This window comes from Sipha flava, unplaced genomic scaffold, assembly GCF_003268045.1.
Source record: "Sipha flava isolate LNK unplaced genomic scaffold, YSA_version1 77_pilon_pilon, whole genome shotgun sequence".
Lineage (NCBI taxonomy): Eukaryota > Metazoa > Arthropoda > Insecta > Hemiptera > Aphididae > Sipha > Sipha flava.
Window position 1 is genome coordinate 1397218 of NW_020273617.1, and position 12912 is coordinate 1410129.

The 12912-nt window shown below is 24.6% G+C and overlaps 2 protein-coding genes across 2 annotated transcripts; both read right to left on the minus strand.

Annotated features, from left to right (window-relative positions):
• Positions 1-248: 248 nt before the first annotated feature.
• Positions 249-11632, minus strand: LOC112692845 (intraflagellar transport protein 140 homolog). The gene is given in 22 exon segments (XM_025567658.1): positions 249-395; positions 1563-1777; positions 1851-2005; positions 2969-3187; positions 3897-4082; positions 4142-4286; positions 6077-6237; positions 6333-6609; positions 6683-6969; positions 7030-7204; positions 7269-7417; positions 7509-7646; positions 7706-7741; positions 7743-7872; positions 7943-8158; positions 8227-8494; positions 8553-8894; positions 8954-9152; positions 10527-10702; positions 10765-11029; positions 11101-11319; positions 11374-11632. Coding segments are annotated over 22 exon segments (4218 nt in total). The 5' UTR covers positions 11551-11632; the 3' UTR covers positions 249-312.
• Positions 11633-11976: 344 nt separating this feature from the next.
• LOC112692846 (trafficking protein particle complex subunit 1) lies at positions 11977-12912 on the minus strand. Its single transcript, XM_025567659.1, has 3 exons — positions 12636-12912; positions 12363-12572; positions 11977-12109 (listed from the first exon to the last, which is right to left on the minus strand). The coding sequence occupies exons 1-3, from the start codon at positions 12732-12734 to the stop codon at positions 11990-11992; spliced, it is 429 nt and encodes a 142-aa protein (XP_025423444.1). The 5' UTR covers positions 12735-12912; the 3' UTR covers positions 11977-11989.

A 12912-nucleotide genomic window follows, 5' to 3' on the forward strand; every position in this document is an offset into this window, starting at 1 on the left:
AAATTAAAGGTATTAAATAATTTAATGGAAAAAAATTGTAAATAGCACCAGTTTCCACAATCAATTAGTAGTTTAAGTTTTCATATTCATGTTCACATTTTTATAAACTCAAAAATTGCAATTAATAATGTAACTGGCAAAACCATTTAACTAGATGGCAAAGTTTTATTGCAAAAATATATATTACATTACTATGTGATATAAACACACTTAATATTCATAATTTATAAATATTAAATAATACAATTAATAAATAAAATAATGAAATTGTTGAATGATGTTATTGAATAAATTATATTCAAAGCCGTGGATTTATACTTCCAGAATTTCTTCATCTTCATCAATGGTGTTTTCTTTAGAATATTCTTTTTCAAAACCTAATTTTCTTAAAAGATCTAGAAAAAAAAATGCAAGTTTAAAATATTTATATTAAACTATTGTTAATTGATATTAAACTGTAGTTTTTCATTTATTTTTAAAATAGTTGCAATTAATAATTTATTTTTCTCTAATAAAAATTATTAATATTATTAACAATAATTACATTTTAATTAGGTTACAGTGTTGTACACTTAATATATTATGAATTGTGTTTTGGGCTTGGATAAAAAATAATTGTAAAAAAAAATTTTTCTTACATTGAAATGTTATATTTGAAAGATACTTCATTGAACCAATATTATATAAGAATAGAAATTGAAATAGAATCATTACAACAAAAAAATTCTCTCATTTGAGAGAATTTATATTTAAAAAGTCTTTCATTTGGCTACTATTAACTACTTCATTATCCCCTATCAACTAGAAATAATTACAAAAACAATGAAACAATATGATTAATAATTATATTTATGTGCTTTAATAGTCAGATATTCACCATGGATAATAAATCTACATTTGAAATAAATAAATTTCATACATAAACTACTAAAATCAAATATATCATGATTATAAATCTTGTAAAAAAATATTATGTAAAATCACTAAAAAAAAAATTATCTTATGAAAACAATTAATGGGCAAGTTATTTTTTTTGAATTTATAATTATGTATTCTCGCATATGAGAAAAATTGTGAATAAATATGAGAGTAAAATATACTAAATTGAATAACTACATAATTATTACTGTGCCATAAATGCATACTTTAAAAGGTGTAAAAAAAAATAAATTACAAGGGAAATTTTTTTAATTCATACAATATTACAAAAAATAATTTAGAAGTTGTAAGCAAACATAAACACTAATTTTATCAAAAAAAAAAAAAAAAAAATTGATCAATATTCTAATAATATTTTAAAAAAATTACAAATAATTTTGTGAAAAATACTTATAAGTTTTTCTTTAGGGGAGAATGGTTTAAAAATTTCATTATTTTTGATTATGAATCAAGTACCTACCTACATTCGTTTACCGAATTTCATTTGAAAAAATATGTAAAAAAGAGGGTTGTCATAATCAGACTGATTGAAATTATTTTGATTCCTAGTTTATAGTTGGTTATGAATTCTAAAGAATAATGATAAAATGTGCAAATAATAAATAAAATAAATTTTTACAAACCTTTATCAATGTAAAAAAGTAAATTATCTTTTTGTTTAGTACGAACTAATAATTCATTCACCAATTTAATTGCTGTTTTATTATCACCTTGATTAGTATAATATTCAATCATCAATGAATATACATCTCCATACCTAAGTATATCCACACTTGGAGCTGACAAAATTTGTCGACATAATGTCATTCCTGAATCACCATCACCATTGTCAATTTGCCTAAATGATATAGTATTGAAAATTAACTAATATTAGAATACTTATGAATTTAAGGCAAACCATATAATTTTACCTTTTAATTTCAAGAAATTTTTTTACTAATGTTATTTTTTTAGCAATGTCTTCTATTAATGTTTTATACTTATCACTATCCTTTGACAAAACTTTTAATGCTTCAGATAAAGCACCTACAGCTTTGCTGTAATTGCGATACTCATCAACTTCTAACTATTCAAAATAATTACAAAATTAAGTTAGATTAACTTATATTTATAAATATTAAACATTAAATTATCTCTTTTATTGGTTTATTTGAGTTTAAGAAATTGAAATACCACAATTTTAGCCATATTACAAAGCTAGCTTTATTTTACACAGAAGTAAAGCCAATAACATGAGGAGATAAAGATTTTATCTGATCATCAGTTGTATATATTTGTGCATATACTAAAAAATTATATAAACATTCTAAACTATTATAGTTAATAATGAACCAAAATGTTATTAAATTCATATTTTCAAATTTTAAAATAGATGCTCTTAAATTAATGTTGACAAATTATTGATACTACTACCACAAATCAGTTAAAGATTTTTATAATCTTTGCTACTACTATAGCTTTATGTAATTTCTATAGGATATGTACAGTTTATGGGTCTCTCCAGTAATACTGAATTTGAGGTTCAAGTTGAGTTCATAATCTGACCATATTTTTAGGGTGGTTAGTGTTGCTGTGGTGGATTATTATATGAGTAATAAGTGGATTAATCCAACCGACTAAAAAATATAATACTGTTTATTTAGATGTCTAAGTACCTAAAGATGATTATGATTGCTAAAATAGATAATAAATAGGATAAAGTCTAAGATAAAATCATCAAGTATCAACGGATACATTGACATATACACAAAATAAAAAATAAAATGTACCATTTTCTAAATAACAATGTGGTTGTCAAAGCCAAAATCTTAGTATCAATTGATAATGCTTTACACATTAATTATAATTTTTCTATATGAATTCACTAAGATTACCAAATTGTTATTAAGAAAACATTTTATTCCTTTGTAATTTTCACAAGAGTGTGACATCTGGCAAGGTATTTCAGATAACATTTTAGTATGAATCCCAACAATAAGATATAACCATGTCAAAATGTGAACTAATATATTAATTTAGAGATTCTTACTTGGGCACAAGACACATAAAAGTTAGCCAAAAGATGAGGAGCCTTTCCTTTGTTATAAAACGATACAATTGTTTTCAAAAAATCTGGACGCTCTTGCCAATCAAGTGTTTGTAAATAATTTGCAGCCATAATATATATTTCATGCTGTCTAGAAACATTTGCATAAAATATAATTTTTTCCGTGTCTCCTGATTTCAATAACGCTTTCATGGCTTTTATCTAAATAAAAAAATTAAAATATACATTATTTTTAATATTCCAAATATTAATAGACAGAATAATGATGCCTAAATTAAAATCAAAGATGGATTTCATCAAAAAATATATCATTTTGTGGCCAAAAAAAATGTATTTCTAAATGTAAAATCTAAATACACATGTTTATTGAACTTGTATAGAAGTGTATCTTGGACAGAAGTTGATTATCATTATTTTTTTAAGTGTTTAAATTATTAAAAAATTATTTAAATTTATTTAAGTGTTTTTTCTTCTGTGGTAATGTTATAAAATTACTATAAGTTCGTCATATTAGTAGATTAAAATAGTATGAATAATCTACCATAATAGCTTCAACTATAAATATTTTTAGACTATTAAAATTATAACTAAATAATAATGGTATTAAATCTTGAATTTTCACCCAAAACTGTAGATTGCTAAAATTAGTTTTTTTTCTATACATCAGGGTGATAATAGAAGAGATGTAAGAGAATCAATATAATTAGAGGAACATGGTTTATTTTACTTCAGATTTGTTAAACAAACATTAATGTAATATTTAATAATATGTTATTTAATTTAAGTTACGAAAAAAAATGTATGTGTAAAAAAAACCATGTTTTTAAAATAATTGTATTAATAATAGTTCCATGCTTGTTTGTTTAAACATTATTTTAAATAAAAATAGTATCAACTATTATTTATTAACCTTTTGTCCAGCCTGAGTAAATTTTTTTGCTGCTATATGGTAATTTGCTTGCATCATTGCACATTCAGCAAGTTTCTCTAGTATAATTGTACGCTTTACATGGTTAGATGGAGGTGTTAAACGATCTGCAAGTGTTTCAGTAATAATAACTTTATGCTCTTGGCATTGATCTACAGCTTCTTCAAACTAAAATTTAATAAATTATGTTAAAGATCATTAAATTGATAATAATCAATTACATATACCTTGTTAGCCATTGCTAATAAGTTAACTGCATTGTCATAATGTCCTTGGGTCATGAAAAAGTTTGAACATTTTAATAATAAATTTGAATCATCTTCTATGTTTAGTTCTTGAGACATAGTAACAATAGCATCATAATTTTGATACCTAAAATTATTAAGTATGAGTGATTTGAAATGTGCTAACTTCAAAATTTTTATAACTTAAGTAATTTGAGCTGTTTGAACTGACTTAAATCATTATAGGCCATATAAACTGCTAAAAACGAATTAGTAAAATAAAAAAAATATCAAAATCTACGACCATTCCAAATGTAATAAATAATAATGCAAATACAAAATTTAGTTTTTTTGTAATTGTGATTTTTTTATTTATTTACTTAATAATAATAACGGGCGGAGCCCAATTTATATAAATGCAAGTTTTGATAAATACATAATAAATAATTTAAAGATATAAAATATTAGGAGAAAAAACAAAAGAAAACAACAATAAGAAAAAAATTAGAAGATGAATGATAGATCTTCATTTGCAATTTTCATCATTCTGGAGAGTGGTTAATTTCTTAAATAATTGGTTGAGCAATGTGATACAAGAAAATATGCATTATTGCGAGTGTTTCTAAAAGATATATTTATATTAATAAATGCAAGGAGAAAAGGGGAGTCAATAGAGCCAGAGAAGAGTTTGCAAAGAAAAAATAAATTATGTTAGTAACGATGATCGAATAGGGAGGAGTGATGTAGAAAATGGAGGATGAGAGTATAGTCATGAGGTTTGCAAGTAATGTTGAAGTTAAATTTAACAAAGCAAAAGAACCTTTGCTGGACACATTCAAGCTTCTTGCAAGCCTCAACGGTCTTAGGATCCCAAACTCACAGAGCCATATTCAACAATAGGCCTGACAAGTTCACAAAAAATTGTTTTAAGAGAGTTGGAAAGTTTAAATTCATTAGCTATTCTTTTAATAAAACCTAAAACCTTAAGTGCTTTACAAGTGATATTATCAATATAAACTTGAGGACAAAAGGAAGGAGTAAAGGTAAATCTGAGATCACATATGCTAGAGACAATAGGACACAGGTTAATTCCATTAATGGAGTATGATTAAGAAAACGGAAATTGGCAATAGGTGAATGTCATATATCTTCATTTATTAATGTTAAGAGTTAACCCAAGTGATTCGGACCAAGCGACAAAATTATCATGATCATCTAGTAGGTAATGAAAATCAGTTATTGAGTTAACTTTCATAAATAATTTCATGTCATCTGCAAAGCATAACAGCTGGCAATGTTTAAGAGATAAGCAAGCACTATTTATAAACAGCGAGAATAGCAAAAGGGAAAAATATCCACCTTGAAGGACACCAGAGGAAAGGTGAAACACTTCTGATTTGGTATTAAATAATTTTACCCATTGTGCAAAATAAATCAGAAATTAACTTAACCAAGAGAAAAGAGGATCGCCAAAACCATATGCTTTTAATACTACAGTTAGGACCGCATGGTTAACTGAGTCATACGCCTTTGTGAAGTTTGTATGAATAGCATCTACTTGATTTCCTTATCTTAACGCATTGAATGAGTAATTATAAATAATTTAAACAAAAAATGCTCTTTTAAACTATTGTTTATGACAAAATTCAGAATGGTCAAGTATTGAAAAATATTAAATAATTTTTTTTTACTAATTATTGTTTTTAAATAGTGAATTAATATTTTTTATCCAACTACAATAAATTAATTTTTTTTACACATTTAAAATAAAATAAATAGATAAGAAAAAAAATGTTGTCTTTTCATAATTTTAAAAATGTGTAATAATGCTAACATATTTATTGTAATACAATACTATTTTTTAATTAGTTTCTGTTTTTAGATATTTTTTTTTATAAAATCTATGAATTATTTACAGAATATAATTATATTACTTACTTAAATGCTAAATCAATAGCTTTATGTAAATAACCAGCTTGATGATAAAGTACAACTGCTTTATCAGGTGAAATTTGTTCAAAATATTGGGCTACACCTAGTTTCTCTCTGGTATCGGCTAATAAAGCTATATTCCAAAGATGGTTATCAAAAAATTGCTCCTAGAAAAAGCAATTAATTAATTAAAAACAGAATTGTATTAATTAGAAATTAGACATTTACTATTATATAGAGAACTATATGAAATATATCTTACCTTGCATAAACGGATAGCATTTACATACGCAGTGGCATCAACATACATCTTTACAGCTTCTTCATATAGTCCTTGTACTTCATATGACCTAGCAAGATGACAACAAGCAGCTTTGTCACTAGTGTTCATACAAATTTGAGCTGCTTGTTCTAAATTACCAAGATAACAATATATACGGACAGTGGATAAATGATCATTTGCTTGTTGATAATATTTAATTGCACTATCCATGTCACCACAGCCTTCTAAATATTGAGCCCACCATTTTAATAAAACTCTACAAATTGAATCAACAAATATTTTAATAATAGTTTAAAATAAGTAATTACAAAAAAATACAATTATCTTACGGATTTTTATTTTTTATAATGTAATTTTCCAAAGTGACAGGATCATCTAACAACATCTTTGGTATAGCAAATCCATGTGTTTCAGATTTGCAATACATAGCAGCTGCACCAACTACATCTCCTTTATTTTCAAAATTCCGACCTACATTAAAATATGTATTTCTAAGATGTATACGATCTTTTGTTTCAGCTACATCTAAAGATGCATTTATTTCATTTCGAGCTCTGTAAAATCTATTGAGAAGATCATAGCGATTACAGCATTTATAAAGTTCCTCAGCTTCATCCTAATAAGTATATAAATAAGAAAAATTTAAACACTACAACAAGATAAAAAATACACTTACATACATTCCTAGATGAGCCGCAAGACAAGCTATTTTTGCATCTAGCTCCTCTTTATTAATTGAACGTAAAATTGCTACTCCTCTACAATCTTTCATATGCCCAAGACATATTTCTGCTACATCTAATCGTTTTGTTTTTACACACATTTTAGCTAAACTTATCCAAACGGCAGAACTATAGAGTATATATAAAGAAAACTTTAATTTCAACTATGATGTAACACTAGTAAAATAAAAACCTTTTAATATTGCTAATAAAATTGAAAGCAAGATCTAAATCCCCAAGACATAGATTATAACCAAAATTAATGATAGCTGCTCGAATATCAGAATTACAGTTTTCAATACCTTCAAACTCCTTCATGAGTCGGCGTTCAATTCGTATTTTCTAAAAAATAAATTATATATTTATTTTAAAATATGAAAATATAAATGTATAATTTTCAATTATTATTTGTAGTAAATATGATTTTAATTACAGCATTTGTATTATGTTTGCATGATATTATATAATAAGGAGCATCAAGTCCTAATAAAGCATAAAATTGATCTGGACAATGAATAATATTCTGAATTTTAATACCTTTATGTTCTATAAAGAACATACTGAGGATGATCTAGACAAAAAAAATATTAGTATTAAAATTTTAAGTATAGAAAAAGTGATACAACATACCGAGGAACCGTCCAACTTTTTTTTTTTTCTGTTTATATGCTGTGTATAAACTTGGTTTTAGTGATTTTTTTTCAGGTTTGTCAATACTCTTAGCTTCACAAAATAATAAATTTAGCTCATTTGTATCCCAATAATGAGAAACAATAAATCTTGTATCAGTATATTTCCTATAAATGTAAGTTTAATTATTTTATTTTATAGTAAATTTATTAAATATTATTGCGATATAGCAGTTACATTTCATCAATATCTAAACCATTATCAAAATGTTTTACATATATTGTATCCAAATCTCGATCCCAAACATATAATCTTGCCATTGGTACTAAATTTAAGTTGGCTGCTGTAAATGATATTTTAGTACCATTGCTATTTAAACGCAATTGAATAGCTTCACCAAAATCAGTTATATCTATTGTTAAATCTTTTGGTTTGCACATGGATTTTGCTTCTCTAAAAATAAAATAAAAATATTATATTTGTTTATAAAAGACATTTATATAAAGATATATTTAAATTACCTTCTATTCAAATCCCAGATGTGAATAATTCCAGACAATGTTACAACCGCTAAATAGTAATTATTTAAACTGAGACAAACTATTGGTGTTTCAATATCCAAAGTCTGTTTAATAGTACCTTGAAATGTTCTTATTTGTAATTTACCACTATTTTCAGCAACAATTAAAATTCTATCATAAATGCATGCTTCTTGTACATCGCAATTAAACATTCCAACCATAACTGGTAATTCTTCAGTTTTTGTGTTATAAACTGATATTGATTTACCTTTAAAATTTTGAAGTAGTAAAAATTAACTCATATCAAACATCAAATTTATATTTACCATTCCATAAACAAATATGCTCCTTAGATAAAGCTAGACCTATTATTTGGAAATCAGTGCTAAAATTAAGTGGTTCATCTTTACAACAGTAAAATATATTAAGGGTGTTAGCGGAAATTTGTACAACACCCATTTCTTCTTTATAACTAGCTAACAATGCATGTTCGCGTAAAATATAAATTCCATTTATTGCATGTACTGCAAGATTTAATGGACCCCAAGTACAGTGTTTTATACTATCTTGGATTTTACAAGACCCTTGAATAATCCACTGGTCCTCGATTTCTTCATCAAAACGCCAAATAATAATATTCCCAAGATTTGTAGCAGCGCATAATAATCCTACAAATAAAGAAAATATAATTAATACATTTTCAATGCAACAAAAAAAAAAAAATTACCTTTTTCTTTTGTGTAAGAAATATTTATAAATGTTTGTTTAGGAAATGAAGAAGAATAAGGAATTTGTGCAGATATAACATAACTATTTCCAGACTCAATGTCCCAAAAATGAATAAATAGATCATTTGTGGTACATGCTAATAACGATGGACCCGTCCAAATTATACTAACATCTTCTTTTAATCCATTTAATTTAACCTAAATAATGAATAAATTTCCAACAATTAACATACATCATTAGAGTTTTAAAAGTGTAAAAAATATAAAATGTATTAAATTAGTCAAATAAAAATTTAAAATTTGTACATTGATCAATTTTATACATCAAGTTTAAAAAGACATACATACACTTTTTTTAATCATATTATTTAAATACATTTATATAAATTGATAAATATAAAATCATTAAATTTAAGAAATGATACTTAATAAAGGTCTTAATCAGTATATAAATAAACAGAATATTTAATTTTAAAAATTTTAATAAACCAGGACCAGATTGGAAGATATTTAATCTACAGAATTTCAATATTTTACTAACCCGTCAAAAAAAAAAAATATATATATATATATAATATTTATATGCATTAATTAATTTATATTCTATTTATATTAGTATAGATTAATAAATATACTACCTGAACATTTAATAACAAGTAACAATTAAAATTATTTTTAACTTTACATGAAACCAAAATAAAATAAAAAAAAATTTTTAACTAAATTTAAGACAGTTTGAATGTAAATTCATTAACATATTCAGAGTGTAGTTAACTATGCTTCTAGTACAATACAAATTAAACACTAATACTGGTACTAACAAAATTGGCATGGTTAATGAGTTATTAGTAGGGCTCGGATTTCAATGCATTTGCATCTTTTTTTTGGAATGTCTTACGCGATGCTTTCCAAGCTACAAATTTGTTTTAGATTCTCCGTGTTTTACCCACAAACATTTTTGGCATTTTCAGCAGATTTTATACTTTTTAGAGCATTTTTTGACTTTTTAATGCATTTTTTTTTATATTTTAGGACATTTTAGACCTATTTCTCGTATTATGACTAACTTTAGTTGATGTTGAGAGGTCATTTTCAGTGTATAAAAACTTATTGGTAGACATCCGTCGATCATTCAAATTCCAAAACTTAAAAGAAATATTAATCGTACAGTGCAATTCAAATATGTAATTAAATTTTTTTATTTTTTGTAGTGTAATGTTAATAAAATTTCATTTTTTTATAATAATTTGAATTTATTTAATAAATGATGCAATTTTTGATATTTTTAGGTCATAAATGCATATTTTGAAAGGGCATTTTTTTGATATTTTTAGGGAATTTAAATTCGAGCCCTAGTTATTAGTAATGGCTTATACAAATCATGCACTAAAAAAAATAAGTACATGGTAAAATCAAGTAGAATAATTCAAATTTCAAAATCAAAAATTAATTTAAACTCTCAAAATTTCATTTTATTAAAAGTTTGAAGTCATCTAAATTGTATTTGAGTTTTACAACTTGACTGTACTGTAAAAATAATGGAAGTTAATTTTATTTAATATAATTACTAACTTTTGAAACTTCAGTTAATGAACCTTTTTTATGACATTTATAATAAGCTACAGTTAAGTCCTTGCATACTAAAATACAAATGTCTTTTGATTCATGACATAAAATTCTTAGAATTATTGACTTGGATATAAGTATAATTTTAAATTCTCCATCTTCATCGAAATAATATAATTCTCCTAAGAACAAATTATAATTTCTAGTACTTCTAATTACAAATTATATCTGATGAAGAGATTACCTGACTTTGCAGCACAATAAAATGTTATATTATCTGTAGTAACTGTCCGTGGACAGTGTGTTGTTGTACGAGGGCGCCAAGAACTAAATATATCTAAAGCACTTTGATCACCAGCTACTGCCATTTTAGCTAAATTAGAAATATCAATTGCAGCTCTTCCTGCTCTAAATGCAATTTCTTTCAATAAAAGAGCATTTACATTTGATTTAAATACCATTTTCAGTAACCCTCGGCTATCTGATTTCCAACCAACTATTACACCAGTCTATACCAATAACATTAATCAATTATTATTTTCATGATAAATTAATAATTTAATTTTTTTTTTTTTTTAACCTGATCACCAGTTACTAAACAACCTCCAAGTGATGACCATTTTGAAAATACAATAGGTCCTTCGTGGAAAGAATCTAAAGTAGTTACTAATCCACCATTCCAAATACAAATGTCACCACTGTTTGAACCAATAGCTAGGGTACGCTGAGTAGGATGCCAACAAAATGAAGTAATGTGACCTTTACAAATATTTGGACCAGAATTGTGCAAATTTTCACCCTGTAGATAATAATATGAGAAGGTGTATGTTGAAAACTATGCAGTAATACTCACTAATTCATCACAAATTAGAATTTGTGCTTCATCATTTTGAGTATAAGATAGAATCGCCAATAAACCAAGTTGGCGATGATAACTTATACTAGTGGTTACATTATTCTGATTAGTTTTTATTTTGTATTCAAGGTACAGACTCATTTTCAAAATTTTTAAAAAAAAATCTGATACCATATAGTAGACGCCAAGTCTAAATAACTATGACAACCAAATTATACAAACATAATGATTTTGTATTTACTATTAACAGACATTTGATTATATATATATATATATATATAAAAAATATTTGTCTATTCATTCAAAGAATATTCATCATTCATTTACATAATTTTTTAAAATAAAAAAATTAATTTATAATATTAGTATAATAGATACTTTAAACTACTTAATACATTTAAAGGAAATTTTTTAATAATTTTGGATGATTCAAATTAAATTGTTTAATGTTTATTATAATACAGAACAGTGGGGATAATAGGTTATACAGTATCACCACAAACTCATAATAAAATATCCCAAAACTATGCTTTAATAAATAAACAAAATATTTTTTTTATTTTCAAATTTGATAACTTACAATTTTTATAATTATAATGTAATATGTATTTTATTATTGTAAACTTTTCATGTTTTGTTTTATAAATAAATCAAGTTTCAATTTAAATAATTCACTTTCAATGGGTTGCCCCATAGTACATTCAGTGTTTTTAACAACATACTCCACATAAATCTGAAATAAAAAAAAATACAGTTAAATATATTTAAGTTGTTAATTAAATCTAGATAACATGGAATTTAAAACACAAAATAATTAAATATTTCAATAAGAATTTAGAATAATTTATTTTTAAGTTCCTATAAATTCTATAATTTAAAAATTAATTAATAACAACCATTTTAAGATATGGGCATTTACAACTCTTTATAATATAAATTAATTAAGAACATAATTGAATAAAAGAAACAATAAAGTTCCATCTTACTTCTTTATATAACTGATGCAATAAATCTCTAACATTTTTTACTGAAATATCAGTGTTCAATATAAATTTAACACCAGTTAAAGACTCATAGTAATGTAAAGCATATTTATTAGTCTTGTAACACAGAAACCCACGTTTAGGATCCAGTGGTGATATTTTAGAAACAAATGACTTGATAGAGAATAACATACCATACATCAATTTGGCTTCCTATAAAATAATAAATAAACTTATCTGCTTGTAGACAAATTTAACTTTTAAATTAAAATTCACTTCTTCACTACTCATGCCAGATTGTTTGAGACGATTCCAATTTGTATGAAATAATAATGTACCCATTCGATCAAAAATATAAATGTTGTAAATGGTCATTTTTAAACATTAAATAATTACAAAAAAACTTTTACATCCTAGGATATAAAATTAATTAATTTATACGTTAGAAGAGTTCGAATGAAAACTGAATATTAAAGATTTTGAACGAACAGATATATAAATATAAATATATAAATCTGCGATTGAAGTTAAATTTTCACAGATACATCTATGA

Bases quoted from the DNA above. Each gene is read 5' to 3' on its own strand.
- LOC112692846 (XM_025567659.1), bottom strand. From the start codon at position 12,734: ATGACCATTTACAACATTTATATTTTTGATCGAATGGGTACATTATTA. The intron at 12,573-12,635 runs GTGAATTTTAAT...ATTATTTTATAG, and splicing joins CTGGCATGAGTAGTGAAGAA to GAAGCCAAATTGATGTATGG. The intron at 12,110-12,362 runs GTAAGATGGAAC...TTTTTATTTCAG, and splicing joins TGCATCAGTTATATAAAGAA to ATTTATGTGGAGTATGTTGT.